Genomic DNA, 16,974 nt, shown 5'->3' on the forward strand with positions numbered 1-16,974 from the left:
TACCATGTTAAACTCTATTCCATACTATTACCATGTTGTTACTCTATTCTATACTATTACCATGTTAAACTCTATTCCATACTATTACCATGTTGTTACTCTATTCTATACTATTACCATGTTAAACTCTATTCTATACTATTACCATGTTAAACTCTATTCTATTCTATTACCATGTTGTTACTCTATTCCATACTATTACCATGTTGTTAAACTTTATTCCATACTATTACCATGTTGTTAAACTTTATTCCATGTTGTTAAACTTTATTCCATACTATTACCATGTTAAACTCTATTCTATACTATTACCATGTTAAACTCTATTCTATACTATTACCATGTTAAACTCTATTCTATTCTATTACCATGCTGTTACTCTATTCTATTCTATTACCATGTTGTTAAACTTTATTCCATACTATTACCATGTTGTTAAACTTTATTCCATGTTGTTACACTTTATTCCATGTTGTTAAACTTTATTCCATGTTGTTAAACTTTATTCCATACTATTACCATGTTGTTAAACTTTATTCCATGTTGTTAAACTCTATTCCATACTATTACCATGCTGTAACTATTTTACTGTAATACTCACTATGAATCCAAAGACCAGGGTTCCAAAGAACCCTCCTATGAATCCCTCCCACGTCTTCTTGGGAGACAGCTGTAACAAATAACAATAACACACTTCAATTTGTAACGCATGTTATGATAATTATTCGATTTCTTCCAACGAGGTCTTTTTTTTTTTATGCATAAATTGATTTTAAAATGGCAATTCCACCATTAAAACAATAAGATTCATAAAATGCCACATGAATTCACAATGCAGACGGTAAACATCACGCTTCCCGCAGAGATAGAAAATGGTATAATTTATACTGCTGTTGCTTTTCACGAAAGTGGCGCCATGTTAGCTTGTCGTCGTCATCCAATCACAAGTCAACAAACCAGCACTAGACTACAGACAGAGTTACAGCCTCCCTGTTCAAGTTATTAAGATATATTTATGCTAATAAATGGAAGATGGAATTAAAATGACAGAACTAAATGAGAAGGACAGGCTATAACACCAAGAGCCATCAGGTAGACTGCTATTTAATAACCTGAACAGAGTTATTTACTGTAGGATTCGGAAGGGGATAAAGCGCACAGTTGAAGTTATGTAGTCTCAATTAGCCTGGCTAACGTTAGCTGGCTAGCTTCTCTCGGTTTGATGCAGTCAAGACGGGGGACTATGTACACTGAACAAAAAAATAGACAAACGCAACATGTAAAGAGTTGGTCCCATGTTTCATGAGCTGAAATAAAAATATCCCAGAAATGTTTCATACTCATAAAAAAATGAATTTCTCTCAAATGTAGTGCACACATTTGTTTACATCCCTGTTAGTGAGCTTTTCTCCTTTGCCAAGATAATCCATCCAGCTAACAAGTGTGGCATATCAAGAAGCATGATCATTACACAGGTGCACCTTGTGCTGGGGGACAATAAAAGGCCACTCTAAAATGTGCAGTTTTGTCACACAACACAATGCCACAAATGTCTCAAGTTTTGAGGGGGTTTGTAATTGGCATGCTGACTGCAGGAATTTCCACCAGAGCTGTTGCCAAGAGAATTTCATGTTAATTTCTCTACCATAAGTCACCTAATTTGAGAGAATTTGGCAGTACGTCCAACAGGCGTCACAACCGTAGACCACGGGTAAGCTCGCCAGCCCAGGACCTCCACATCCGGCTTCTTCACCTGCTGGATCGTCTGAGACCAGTCACCCAGACAGCTGATGAAACTGTGGGTTTACACAACCGACACAACTGCATCTCTCCCCTTCATCCATTACAGCGCTGGTTAATAAAGTATAACTATTTTTTATTTTTTTTTATGTAATCAATAAATGTATCCTCCTACTAAAGTTACAGCATTGTGGTATTAGGTATTTGTAAAAAAAAAAAATATATATATATATATATATTATATAATATATTAAAAAAAACGCTTTATGATGATCGGAACCTGTTAGTGGTAGTTTTGTGATAACATTTAAATCACAGTGCAGTTAAGAAAAAAAAAACAGTTTTTCGGGTTGGGGGATTTAAGAAGGTTTTAACTTTTAAACATTCACACCCCTATTTCACACAGTGATGGCAGTGTTTCAACACAGCGATGACATTGCGTTTCCACCCAGCCCACCCTGGCCTAACAGGGTGTGAGAGTAACAGGGTGTGTGAGTAACAGGGTGTGTGAGTAACAGGGTGTGTGAATAACAGGGTGTGTGTGTCCATCCTAACCCCAATCCGCATGTGACTCAACTCCAATGGGAAAGAAAAAGGTCATGTATCTATTCTGTGGCCATACTGAAAAATTTCTGTTTCTCAGTGTGTGTGTGTGTACTAGTATAAATCATTTTACTATTAGAATAGTATCATACATTTTTCCGATAACTGGATATTTGAAATACTTGTGATTTTTAAAACTTGAGCTGAGCCCTGCTATACACTATTTCTGCCACTGGTGAGGAGACAGTGTGAGAGACGGGAGCAAGCGGATGGAGGGAGAGAGATTCAACTGGGCTACAGATACAAGATTCGGTAAGTTGTAGCAGCCAAAATATTGATCATCAATTCAAAAAACAGTGACGGTCTTGAATAAAGTAGCCTACAGAAGCTAGCTAGCTAGGCTAACGTTACACACTGCACTTTCTCCCCAAACAGATTCCTTTAAAAAACAGCCTACCTGTTGGTTGCTCATTGTAGCATACTCCTGAATTATTTCACTTTTAAATTCTGTGATTTTTATTTTCATCTGGCATTGTATTAGTGAACTCCTGCTATACAAGGAGCCTCTGACTGTGAAGTTAGTCACTTTGATTGGCCAACATAAACAACAAGCTACATGCTTCATGGTACCGGTCTTTTTAAATGGGGCACACGTCATAAAAACTATATTGAAAAGTTTGTTTTATTAAATTAAATCATTTGAAATGTCATGATATATCCTTGTATAACAATGTCACATGGATAATATTTACATTTAGAAAAAGTATGTATTTGTTCAAATATACCTACATTTACAGGCCTACTGGTGCCAGAAAAACATTCCCTAGAACCACCGCCACCAGCCGGTACCGTTGACACCAGGCAGGATGGGTCCATGGACTCATGCTGCTTTACGCCAAATCCTTACTCTGCCGTCAGTATGACTCAACAGGAACCGGGATTCGTCGGACCAGGAAATGTTTTCCCACTCCTCAAGTGTCCAGTGTTGGTGATGGCGATGGTGGTGTTGGCGATGGTGGTGTTGGCGATGGTGGTGTTGGCGATGGGGTTTGTCGCATCATTCTCGGTAAAACCTAGACACTGTCGTGCGTGAAAAGCCACCACCACCATCGCCAACACCACCATCGCCAACACCACCACCACCATCGCCAACACCACCATCGCCAACACCACCATCGCCATCACCAACACTGGACACTTGAGGAGTGGGAAAACATTTCCTGGTCCGACGAATCCCGGTTCCTGTTGAGTCATACTGACGGCAGAGTAAGGATTTGGCGTAAAGCAGCATGAGTCCATGGACCCATCCTGCCTGGTGTCAACGGTACCGGTGTTGGCGATGGCGTTGGTGATGGCGATGGTGATGGTGATGGTGTTGGTGATGGCGATGGTGTTGGTGATGGCGTTGGTGTTGGTGATGGTGATGGCGTTGGTGATGGCGTTGGTGATGGCGATGGTGATGGTGTTGGTGATGGCGATGGCGTTGGCGATGGTGATGGTGTTGGTGATGGCGATGGTGTTGGTGATGGTGATGGCGTTGGTGATGGCGTTGGTGATGGCGATGGTGATGGTGTTGGTGATGGCGATGGCGATGGTGTTGGCGATGGTGATGGTGTTGCCGTGCCCACTGGAGCTGCTTCTTGTTTTTAGCTGTTAGGAGTGGAACTCCAGTGTGGTCTTCTGCTGCAATAGCCAATCCGTGACAAGGACCGACAAGTTGTGCGTTCCCGAGATGCCGTTATTCGCCTGTTAGCTTGCATGACCCATGACCCATGCCATTCTCCTTTGACCTCTCATCAACGAGCTGTTTTCACCCACAGGACTACCGCTGACTGGATGTTTTTCTTGGGGTTTGTCGCATCATTCTCGGTAAAACCTAGACACTGTCGTGCGTGAAAAGCCCAGGAGGCCGTTCGTTTCTGAGATAATGGAACCCGCACGCCTGGCACCGACAATCATACCACACAACAAAGTCGCTTAGGTCACTGATTTTGCCCATTCTAACGTTCAATCGAACAGTAACTGAATGCCTCGATGCCTGTTTTATATAGCCACGTGACTCACTGTCTAGGAGCCATCCATTTTGGTGAATGGAGTCATGTACCTAATAAACTGGCCACTGAGTGTATAATATAATACAGTATACATTAAATGTACCTTAATGAGTGGTGTTCTGCCAAAGAAGAAACCAAACAGGTAGGCCATGATGTCATTGCAGATCACTATGGAGACAGGGACGAGGAACCTGGAAAACAACGTTCAAAAATACGTCAACTCCAACCTAACATTATCTTTACATTTGACCAACGAGCATCTTTACCGTTTACAGATATTGTTTTACAAAATACAGTTTGAATACAGAGCCATGAGGAGGACCTCTGTATTTGGGCTCAGCGCTGACTACCATAGGGCTGACAACCATAGGGCTGACTACCATAGGGCTGACTACCATAGGGCTGACTACCATAGGGCTGACTACCATAGGGCTGACTACCATAGGGCTGAGGGCTGACTACCATAGGGCTCAGGGCTGACTACCATAGGGCTCAGGGCTAACTACCATAGGGCTCAGGGCTAACTACCATAGGGCTGACTACCATAGGGCTCAGGGCTAACTACCATAGGGCTGACTACCATAGGGCTCAGGGCTAACTACCATAGGGCTAACTACCATAGGGCTCAGGGCTGACTACCATAGGGCTGACTACCATAGGGCTCAGGGCTAACTACCATAGGGCTGAGGGCTGACTACCATAGGGCTGACTACCATAGGGCTCAGCGTTGACTACCATAGGGCTGAGGGCTGACTACCATAGGGCTGAGGGCTGACTACCATAGGGCTGACTACCATACGGCTCAGCACTGACTACCATAGGGCTCAGGGATACTACCATAGGGCTCAGGGCTGACTACCATAGGGCTCAGGGCTGACTACCATAGGGCTGACTACCATAGGGCTGAGGGCTGACTACTATAGGGCTGAGGGCTGACTACCATAGGGCTGAGGGCTGACTACCATAGGGCTGACTACCATAGGGCTGAGCGCTGACTACCATAGGGCTCAGGGCTAACTACCATAGGGCTGACTACCATAGGGCTCAGGGCTAACTACCATAGGGCTAACTACCATAGGGCTCAGGGCTGACTACCATAGGGCTCAGGGCTAACTACCATAGGGCTCAGGGCTAACTACCATAGGGCTGAGGGCTGACTACCATAGGGCTGACTACCATAGGGCTGAGGGCTGACTACCATAGGGCTGACTACCATAGGGCTCAGCGTTGACTACCATAGGGCTCAGGGCTAACTACCATAGGGCTCAGGGCTAACTACCATAGGGCTGACTACAATAGGGCTCAGGGCTAACTACCATAGGGCTGACTACCATAGGGCTCAGGGCTAACTACCATAGGGCTAACTACCATAGGGCTCAGGGCTGACTACCATAGGGCTGACTACCATAGGGCTCAGGGCTAACTACCATAGGGCTGAGGGCTGACTACCATAGGGCTGACTACCATAGGGCTCAGCGTTGACTACCATAGGGCTGAGGGCTGACTACCATAGGGCTGAGGGCTGACTACCATAGGGCTGAGGGCTGACTACCATAGGGCACAGCGCTGACTACCATAGGGCTCAGCGCTGACTACCATAGGGCTCAGCGCTGACTACCATAGGGCTGACTACCATACGGCTCAGCGCTGACTACCATAGGGCTCAGGAATACTACCATAGGGCTCAGGGCTGAATACCATACGGCTGAGGGCTGACTACCATAGGGCTGACTACCATAGAGCTCAGCACTGACTACCATAGGGCTGAGGGCTGACTACCATAGGGCTGACTACCATAGGGCTGAGGGCTGACTACCATAGGGCTGACTACCATAGGGCTGAGCGCTGACTACCATAGGGCTGAGCGCTGACTACCATAGGGCTCAGGGCTAACTACCATAGGGCTGACTACCATACGGCTCAGCGCTGACTACCATAGGGCTCAGGGATACTACCATAGGGCTCAGGGCTGACTACCATAGGGCTCAGGGATGACTACCATAGGGCTCAGGGCTGACTACCATAGGGCTCAGCGCTGACTACCATAGGGCTCAGCGCTGACTACCATAGGGCTCAGGGCTAACTACCATAGGGCTCAGGGCTAACTACCATAGGGCTGACTACCATAGGGCTGAGCGCTGACTACCATAGGGCTCAGGGCTAACTACCATAGGGCTCAGGGCTAACTACCATAGGGCTGACTACCATAGGGCTGACTACCATAGGGCTCAGCGTTGACTACCATAGGGCTCAGGGCTGACTACCATAGGGCTGAGGGCTGACTACCATAGGGCTGAGGGCTGACTACCATAGGGCTCAGCGCTGACTACCATAGGGCTCAGGGCTGACTACCATAGGGCTGACTACCATAGGGCTGAGGGCTGACTACCATAGGGCTCAGCACTGACTACCATAGGGCTGAAGGCTGACTACCATAGGGCTGAGGGCTGACTACCATAGGGCTCAGCACTGACTACCATAGGGCTGAGGGCTGACTACCATAGGGCTGACTACCATAGGGCTGAGGGCTGACTACCATAGGGCTGAGGGCTGACTACCATAGGGCTGACTACCATAGGGCTGAGCGCTGACTACCATAGGCCTGAGCGCTGACTACCATAGGGCTCAGGGCTAACTACCATAGGGCTGACTACCATACGGCTCAGCGCTGACTACCATAGGGCTCAGGGATACTACCATAGGGCTCAGGGCTGACTACCATAGGGCTGAGGGCTGACTACCATAGGGCTCAGGGCTGAATACCATACGGCTCAGGGCTGAATACCATAGGGCTCAGGGCTGACTACCATACGGCTCAGCGCTGACTACCATAGGGCTGAGCGCTGACTACCATAGGGCTCAGGGCTAACTACCATAGGGCTCAGATGGTGAAATCAGACTACTACAGTATCAGTGAAGAGAAGCAGACTACTACAGTATCAGGTAATCAGACTACTACAGTATCAGTGAAGAGGAGAGAAAGGACAGGTTTTTCAGGGACAGGTTTCTGGGCGTATTGTGTTTGCTGTTGTGTCTCTTACCAGATCATTCCTTCAAACAGGTTCTGGATGACCAAGTGAGACTGAGTCACCACTATCAGTAGGGTCACATGGGTCCACGCAAACTGCAGGGGCAAACCACACACACACACACACAGTTAGCGATGGGGAATGTAACCTGATCACTCACAATAACAAGGTTGGCAGGTAGAATGCAGAGATAGGCAGACAGGCTATAGATGTAGAAATACAGTATCTAGATAGGCAGGCTATAGAAATACAGTATCCAGATAGGCAGGCAATATAGATATAAAAAATACAGCATCTAGACAGGCAGGCAATAGATATAGAAATAGAGTATCTAGATCGGCAAGGCTGAGTCACTCCACACCACTACACCCACTGATATCTATGGTAGGCTAATAAAGATGTGTTTTTTTTAACACAGCACACTAGGTGTGTGTGTGTGTGTGTGTGTGTGTGTGTGTGTGTGTGTGTGTGTGTGTGTGTGTGTGTGTGTGTGTGTGTGTCATGCTGGCTAGTCTGAAACGTCATCCCATGTAGTGCACCTACTGTTTCATCCAGAGAGAGAGAGAGTTGGTCAAATGTATTTATCGTTTCACTATGTAGTGCTCTACTTTTTACTCAAAGGTCAACAGTGGTGCAGTACATAGGGAATAGGGTTCCATTTGAGCCGTAGTCTGGGAGGTAGTAAGCTGTATAGTAGGGTTCCCCAATAGGAGGGAGCTGTATAGTAGGGTTCCCCAATAGGAGGGAACTGCATAGTAGGGTTCCCCAATAGGAGGCAGTAAGCTGTATAGTAGGGTTCCCCAATAGGAGGGATCTGCATAGTAGGGTTCCCCAATAGGAGGCAGTAAGCTGTATAGCAGGGTTCCCCAATAGGAGGCAGTAAGCTGTATAGTAGGGTTCCCCAATAGGAGGCAGTAAGCTGTATAGTAGGGTTCCCCAATAGGAGGCAGTAAGCTGAATAGTAGGGTTCCCCAATAGGAGGGATCTGTATAGTAGGGTTCCCCAATAGGAGGGATCTGTATAGTAGGGTTCCCCAATAGGAGGGATCTGTATAGCAGGGTTCCCCAATAGGAGGGAGTAAGCTGTATAGTAGGGTTCCCCAATAGGAGGCAGTAAGCTGTATAGTAGGGTTCCCCAATAGGAGGGATCTGAATAGTAGGGTTCCCCAATAGGAGGCAGTAAGCTGTATAGTAGGGTTCCCCAATAGGAGGCAGTAAGCTGTATAGTAGGGTTCCCCAATAGGAGGCAGTAAGCTGTATAGTAGGGTTCCCCAATAGGAGGGATCTGAATAGTAGGGTTCCCCAATAGGAGGGATCTGTATAGTAGGGTTCCCCAATAGGAGACATTAAGCTGTATAGTAGGGTTCCCCAATAGGAGGCAGTAAGCTGTATAGTAGGGTTCCCCAATAGGAGGGAGCTGAATAGTAGGGTTCCCCAATAGAAACCCTACTATACAGTGTGTGTATATAAATGTATATATTACACACACAGTACCAGTCAAAAGGTTGGACAGACCTACTCATTCCAGAGTTTTTCTTTATTTGTACTATTTTCTACATTGTAGAATTACAGTGAAGACATCAAAATGATATTAACACATATGGAATCATGTAGTAATCATAAAAAGTGTTAAACAAATCAAAATATATTTTAGGTTCTTCAAAATAGCCACCCTTTGCCTTGATGACAGCTTTGCACACTCTTGGCATTCTCTCAACTAGCTTCATGAGGAATGCTTTTCCAACAGCCTTGAAGGAGTTCCCACATATGCTGAGCACTTGTTGGCTGCTTTTCCTTCACTCTGCGGTCCAACTCATCCCAAACGGGTTGAGGTCTGGTCATTGTGGAGGCCAGGTCATCTGATGCAGCACTCCAATTCTCCTTCTTGGTCAAATAGCCCTTACACAGCCTGGAGCTGTGTTTGGGGTCATTGTCCTGTTGAAAAACGAATTATAGTCCCACTAAGCGCTAACCAGATGGGATGGCGTATCGCTGCAGAATGCTGTGGTAGCCTTGCTGGTTAAGTCTGCCTTGAACTCTAAATAAATCACTGACAGTGTCACCAGCAAAACACACCCACACCATCACACTTCCTCCTCCATGCTTCACTGTGGAAACCACACATGCGGAGATCATCCCATCACCTACTCTGCATCTCACAAAGACACGGCGGTTGGAACCAAAAATCTCAAATTTGGACAGATTTTCACCAGTCTAATGTCCATTGCTGGTGTTTCTTGGCCCAAGCAAGTCTCTTCTTCTTATTGGTGTCCTTTAGTAGTAGTTTCTTTGCAGCAATTCGACCATGAAGGCCTGATTCACACAGTCTCCTCTGAACAGTTGATATTGAGATGTGTCTGTTACTTGAACTCTGTGAAGCATTTATTTGGGCTGCAATCTGAGGCTGGTAACTCTAATGAACTTATCCTCTGCAGCAGAGGTAACTCTGGGTCTTCCTTTCCTGTGGCGGTCCTCATGAGAGACAGTTTCATCATAGTGCTTGATGGTTTTTGCGACTGCACTTGAAGAAACTTTCAAAGTTCTTTACATTTTCCACATTGACTGACCTTTATGTCTTAAAGTAATGATGGAGTGTTGTTTCTCTTTGCTTATTTGAGCTGTTCTTGCCATAATATGGACTTGGTCTTTTACCAAATAGGGCTATCTTCTGTATACCACCCCTATCTTGTCACAACACAACTGATTGGCTCAAACGCATTGAGGAAAGAAATTCTACAAATGAACTTTTAACAAGGCACACCTGTTAATTGAAATGCATTCCAGGTGATTACCTCACAAAGCTGGTTGAGAGAATGCCAAGAGTGTGCAAAGCTGTCATCAAGGCTAAGGGTGGCTACTTTGAAGAATCTCAAATATAAAATATATTTTGATTTGTTTAACACTTTTTATGGTTACTACATGATTCCATATGTGTTATTTCACAGTTTGTAGAATAATAGTGAAGACATCAATGTAGAAAATAGTAAAAATAAAGACAAACCCTGGAATGAGTAGATGTGTCCAAACTTTTGACTGGTACTGTATATATTTATTTTATTATTTTCGTTGTTGGATATAAAACATATATATATATTTTTTTAAATCACCAGGAAATCAGCTCAAATTTATTTTAATTTAGGAAATCTATTCCAAATGTAAATCAAAGTTTTAAATTATTCCTTTTTTTTTTTTTTTTTTTGTCAAAATACTCCAATCTCCGTTTTGGTGATTCTTACTGTCAATTTGCGCTGTAGAAATGATTTATAACCATGTTCCCTGGGGGAGGACCCCCCCTGACCATCCGTGGCTGGATGTAACTGGGGAACCCTGCTGTATAGTATGGCATGCAGAGTATCAGGACGGTGATTGGGCAGTTGGTCAGTGGTATCCAGGGTTACTTGACTCATACACACCATGTAAAACTGCAGGCGATAATGCTTCTTCACTAAACTCAGAACAAACATGCAGAAACCTGTGAAAAATCAGATAACATGCGGTCAGTTTCTCTGCAAAAGATGGGAGGGGAAAGAACAACATCTTCATCCTCATCATCATCATTCCATACCCCCCCCCCCACCACACACCTTTAATCTGTTGCAGTAGGGTATCAATAGGGATGTGCATCTTTTGAGACGATTTAATATACGTAAATAGATACATGGACGCATAGGTTTACATTTGAAAACGATTCAGTGAATCGATGAGCTCAGTTGGTAGAGCATGGTGTTTGCAACACCAGGGTTGTGGGTTCGATTCCCACGGGGGGCCAGCACAGAAAAAAAAATCTATGAAATGTATGCATTCACTGCTGTAAGTCGCTCTGGATAAGAGCGTCTGCTAAATGACTAAAATGTAAAATGTAAATGTAATAAAAATGTTGCATTTATTTGTTGCATAAAAACATATTCCTTTTCAAGTTGAAATCAGCTGCTGATCGGAGCTCACGGGTTGGATGTGTGTGTGTGTGTGTGTGTGTGTGTGTGTGTGTGTGTGTGTGTGTGTGTGTGTGTGTGTGTGTGTGTGTGTGTGTGAGAGAGAGAGAGAATGATGTACACTGCGTGCAAAATTATTAGGCAAGTGAGTATTCTGATATTATCTGCTATCATTGAGGATGAGGTAGTTGGACCTTTTTGGGTTGAAGATGGACTGAAACTCAACTCCCAAACCTACTGCCAGTTTCTGGAATATTCTTTCGTCAAACAGTGGTACAGGAAGAAGTCCTCAGCATTCTAGAAGGCCATGATCTTTATGCAGGACAATGCTCCATCACATGCATCCAAGTACTCCACTGCTTGGCTAGCCAGCAAGGGCCTCAGAGATGCCTGAATAACGACCTGGCCCCCTTCCTCACCGGACTTAAATCCTATTGAGAACTTGTGGGCCCTTCTGAAACGTGAGATTTACAGCGAGGGAAGACAATACACCTCTTTGAACAGCATTTGGGAGGCTGTGGTTGCTGCCTCAGCGAAAGGTGATCGTGAACAGATCAAGAAACTGACAGACTCCATGGATGGAAGGCTCATGGCAGTTATTGAAAAAGAAGGGTAACTGGTAACTGAATATTTATGAAAGGTCGAAAATTGTTATTTAAATTGTCATTTTGTGTTACTTATTTGTTACACTTACTCTAAAAATTGAGAATAAACAAGTGAGTTGGGAGAAATTATTTTTGGTATTTAATTTCCTAATAATTGTGCACACTTATATATTCCCCTGAGAAAGACACAACAACTCACTTTTCCTTTGTTAAACATTCCGGTTTGAGGTTCAATAACAGTTTTGGATTGACTGAGAGCATTGTGTTTGTTCAACAGTAAAATTAATCCTGAGGAATACAATTTGTCTAATAACTGTGCCCTCAGCGTATATCTATGGTGTAGGTGCCTGATCTGAGACATAAAGGAGACTACCACCCCTCTACCAGATTAGAGTATTAAAGGAGACTACCACCCCACTACCAGATTAGAGCCATAAAGGAGACTACCACCCCACTACCAGATTAGAGCCATGAGGGAGACTAGACATCTACCACCCCACTACCAGATTAGAGCCATAAAGGAGACTACCACCCCACTACCAGATTAGAGCCATAAAGGAGACTACCACCCCACTACCAGATTAGAGCCATAAAGGAGACTACCACCCCACTACCAGATTAGAGCCATAAAGGAGACTACCACCCCTCTACCAGATTAGAGCCATAAAGAGACTACCACCCCACTACCAGATTAGAGCCATAAAGGAGACTACCACCCCTCTACCAGATTAGAGCCATAAAGAGACTACCACCCCACTACCAGATTAGAGCCATAAAGGAGACTACCACCCCTCTCCCAGATTAGAGACATAAAGGAGACTACCACCCCTCTACCAGATTAGAGCCATGAGGGAGACTACCACCCCACTACCAGATTAGAGACATAAAGAAGACTACCACCCCACTACCAGATTAGAGCCATAAAGGACACTACCACCCCTCTACCAGATTAGAGACATAAAGAAGACTACCACCCCACTACCAGATTAGAGTATTAAAGGAGACTACCACCCCACTACCTGATTAGAGTATTAAAGGAGACTACCACCCCACTACCAGATTAGAGCCATGAGGGAGACTAGACATCTACCACCCCACTACCAGATTAGAGCCATAAAGGAGACTACCACCCCTCTACCAGATTAGAGCCATAAAGAGACTACCACCCCACTACCAGATTAGAGCCATAAAGGAGACTACCACCCCTCTACCAGATTAGAGCCATAAAGAGACTACCACCCCACTACCAGATTAGAGCCATAAAGGAGACTACCACCCCTCTCCCAGATTAGAGACATAAAGGAGACTACCACCCCTCTACCAGATTAGAGACATAAAGAAGACTACCACCCCACTACCAGATTAGAGTATTAAAGGAGACTACCACCCCACTACCAGATTAGAGTATTAAAGGAGACTACCACCCCACTACCAGATTAGAGCCATAAAGGAGACTAGACATCTACCACCCCACTACCAGATTAGAGCCATAAAGGAGACTACCACCCCTCTTACCAGATTAGAGCCATAAAGAGACTACCACCCCACTACCAGATTAGAGCCATGAGGGAGACTACCACCCCTCTACCAGATTAGAGCCATGAGGGAGACTACCACCCCACTACCAGATTAGACTATTAAAGGAGACTACCACCCCACTACCAGATTAGAGCCATGAGGGAGACTACCACCCCACTACCAGATTAGAGCCATGAGGGAGACTACCACCCCACTACCAGATTAGACTATTAAAGGAGACTACCACCCCACTACCAGATTAGAGCCATGAGGGAGACTACCACCCCACTACCAGATTAGAGCCATGAGGGAGACTAGACATCTACCACCCCACTACCAGATTAGAGCCATGAGGGAGACTAGACATCTACCACCCCACTACCAGATTAGAGCCATGAGGGAGACTACCACCCCACTACCAGATTAGAGCCATGAGGGAGACTAGACATCTACCACCCCACTACCAGATTAGAGCCATGAGGGAGACTACCACCCCACTACCAGATTAGAGCCATGAGGGAGACTACCACCCCACTACCAGATTAGAGCCATGAGGGAGACTAGACATCTACCACCCCACTACCAGATTAGAGCCATAAAGGAGACTACCACCCCTCTACCAGATTAGAGCCATAAAGAGACTACCATCCCACTACCAGATTAGAGCCATGAGGGAGACTACCACCCCACTACCAGATTAGAGCCATAAAGGAGAGTACCACCCCTCTACCAGATTAGAGCCATAAAGAGACTACCATCCCACTACCAGATTAGAGCCATGAGGGAGACTACCACTCCACTACCAGATTAGAGCCATGAGGGAGACTAGACACCTACCACCCCTCTACCAGATTAGAGCCATGAGGGAGACTACCACCCCACTACCAGATTAGAGCCATAAAGGAGACTACCACCCCACTACCAGATTAGAGCCATGAGGGAGACTACCATTCCACTACCAGATTAGAGCCATGAGGGAGACTACCATTCCACTACCAGATTAGAGCCATGAGGGAGACTACCACTCCACTACCAGATTAGAGCCATGAGGGAGACTACCACCCCACTATCAGATTAGAGCCATGAGGGAGACTAGACATCTACCACCCCACTACCAGATTAGAGCCATAAAGGAGACTACCACCCCACTACCAGATTAGAGCCATGAGGGAGACTACCACCCCACTACCAGATTAGAGCTATGAGGGAGACTACCACCCCACTACCAGATTAGAGCTATGAGGGAGACTACCACCCCACTACCAGATTAGAGCCATGAGGGAGACTACCACCCCACTACCAGATTAGAGCCATAAAGGAGACTACCACCCCACTACCAGATTAGAGCCATGAGGGAGACTACCACCCCACTACCAGATTAGAGCCATAAAGGAGACTACCACCCCACTACCAGATTAGAGCCATGAGGGAGACTACCACCCCTCTACCAGATTAGAGCCATGAGGGAGACTACCAGATTAAAACCATAAGGGAGACCATCACCCCCATCAGATTTGTGGTCAATGTAACCTATGTTTTTTGTCTCCCCACTGTGGTTCTGAAATCACCATCCCCCACTAATGAACTTATTTTTGCAGATTAAGTGTTTGAGCTAGTCATGTATCAATATTTATTCTTTACAAATTAGCTATGACATACCCAACGAATATTTCGCAAATTTTGGATTTCACCCCCCATCAAAAAAAAAATTATGGTTTGGATTGTTTGGAAGTTTTAATGGAGAGATCTTCTCCGACTTCGGCCATGCAGCGCACCTCGCAAAAAGTATTGCTTGTTATGAAATGATGAACATTACCCTGTATATCTAATAATGACCATCGGGGACCGATGCGTATCGGTGAATCGTTACATCCTTAGCTATTAACCAAACAGTCACTGTATATATATGGCCTGATCGTAACAGTGAGAGGGTATTATAATATCCACCCGGCACAGCCAGAAGAGGACTGGCCACCCCTCATAGCCTGGTTCCTCTCTAGGTTTTGGCCTTTCTAGGGAGTTTTTCCTAGGGAGTTTCTCCTAGCCACCGTGCTTCTTTCACATGCATTGCTTGCTGTTTGGGGTTTTAGGCTGGGTTTCTGTACAGCACTTTGAGAATATCAGCTGATGTAAGAAGGGCTATATAAATACATTTGATTTGATTTTGTATACATAGTCACATGACATTCCCTGCTCTATTGAATGAACGGGACATCACATTTTCAAAACATTGTCTTTTAAAACTGGAATCCTTAAAATTGGTCAAACTGTCCGTTTGGGATACTACAACAAAGAAGTTACTAACAACAAAACACTATTCTGTTCCCTTCAGACATCGTCGCATGGAAAATGTATTTTAGCAAACTGCTATACACTCCTCTCCTCTGTTTAATCAAAACAAAATACTAAAAAAAGGTGCTGTGGCAAACAGCGGTTTCCTCAAATGCAAATTCCATCTTTAAGCATTTTACACAACGAACAACGCTACCTCAGAAAACAAAACTCCATTGGATTTGATTGAAGAGCTATAGATTTGTAGCATGGTCCCAGATATGTTTGTGCGGTCTTGCTAAACGGATATTGCCAATGTCACGCTGAGTTGTTAAGACCGCAAAAAAAAACAGATTTTTGGACCAGGGCTAATAGAACTCAATTTGTGACTCGTTTCAAATACGCGGAGGGAGTTGAAAAGAGAACACAAAGAAGGCTGTTGTATAAAACACCCGTCTCCGGATTACATCGTCAAAATAAGGGCAACCATGGCATCCGTGACAGAGAGGGAGAAGCGTAAGAGAGTCTAGCTAGCTACATTTTCAGATATTATACGTTTCAAATTTTGTCAGAAAGTCATTTTCATTGCAAGTTAAAGTGTAGCTAGCTAACATCAGCTGGCTGGTTCGCTAGCTAACGTTGTGTAGGATCTGCGTAGTAATATTATTCATATCTCAGAGCCATTTGCATTGCTAGTTATAGCCTAATGTTAGCTAGCTAACTAGTTGGTTAGCTTTAGCTACCTGTAGATTCATGCATGGTAGTAACGTTATGAGTTGGGATTATGGTTCATTGTTTAGCTAGCTAGCTACATGTCTAAACGAAAGACTCCACTATGCAAGTGACCATTTCACTTCACCGTTTACACATTCTGTATCCTGTGCATGTGACAAATAAATGTTGATTTAATTTAATATACTGTGTGTTTGTTTACCAGAGACGGTAATGTGAAGAACAACATGACCTGCACCAAAGTCAAATTAGGATATAACGTTAGGCCAAAGAAACAATGTCCAAGTTAGTAAAATTCTCTGGTAGAATTCTCTGTGTTTATTTTTGTCACACTCAAAACCGTAAGCTATTTTCTGTAATTAGCTCGTCATTAACTTCTAAATAATGATCTTGTTGTGAGTTTATTTTCCGGTAATAATTAATACAACTTAGCTAAAGTCAAGACGGTGTCAGCTATATGACATGGTCATTATTTGAACTGACTAGCCAGCTAACTTAACGTTAGCAAGCTAGCTAACAAGCTAGAAACGAACCAAAACATTGTTTAGAAA

At 44.5% G+C, this 16,974-nt stretch overlaps 1 protein-coding gene across 3 annotated transcripts in view; it reads right to left on the reverse strand.

Moving 5' to 3' along the window:
• Positions 1 to 16,974, reverse strand: part of LOC106585948 (phosphatidate cytidylyltransferase 1) — a 70,845-nt gene that overhangs the window by 14,962 nt on the left and 38,909 nt on the right. For all 3 annotated transcript variants that reach the window (XM_045707067.2, XM_045707068.2, XM_082968736.1), the window contains exons 6-9: positions 10,779 to 10,837; positions 7,379 to 7,461; positions 4,441 to 4,528; positions 602 to 670 (exon numbers count right to left, since the gene is read on the reverse strand). In XM_045707067.2, coding sequence (XP_045563023.1) covers positions 602 to 670; positions 4,441 to 4,528; positions 7,379 to 7,461; positions 10,779 to 10,837 — 299 coding nt within the window. The remainder of the gene's footprint in view (positions 1 to 601; positions 671 to 4,440; positions 4,529 to 7,378; positions 7,462 to 10,778; positions 10,838 to 16,974) is intronic.

This window comes from Salmo salar, chromosome 24, assembly GCF_965601325.2.
Source record: "Salmo salar chromosome 24, fSalSal1, whole genome shotgun sequence".
NCBI lineage: Eukaryota > Metazoa > Chordata > Actinopteri > Salmoniformes > Salmonidae > Salmo > Salmo salar.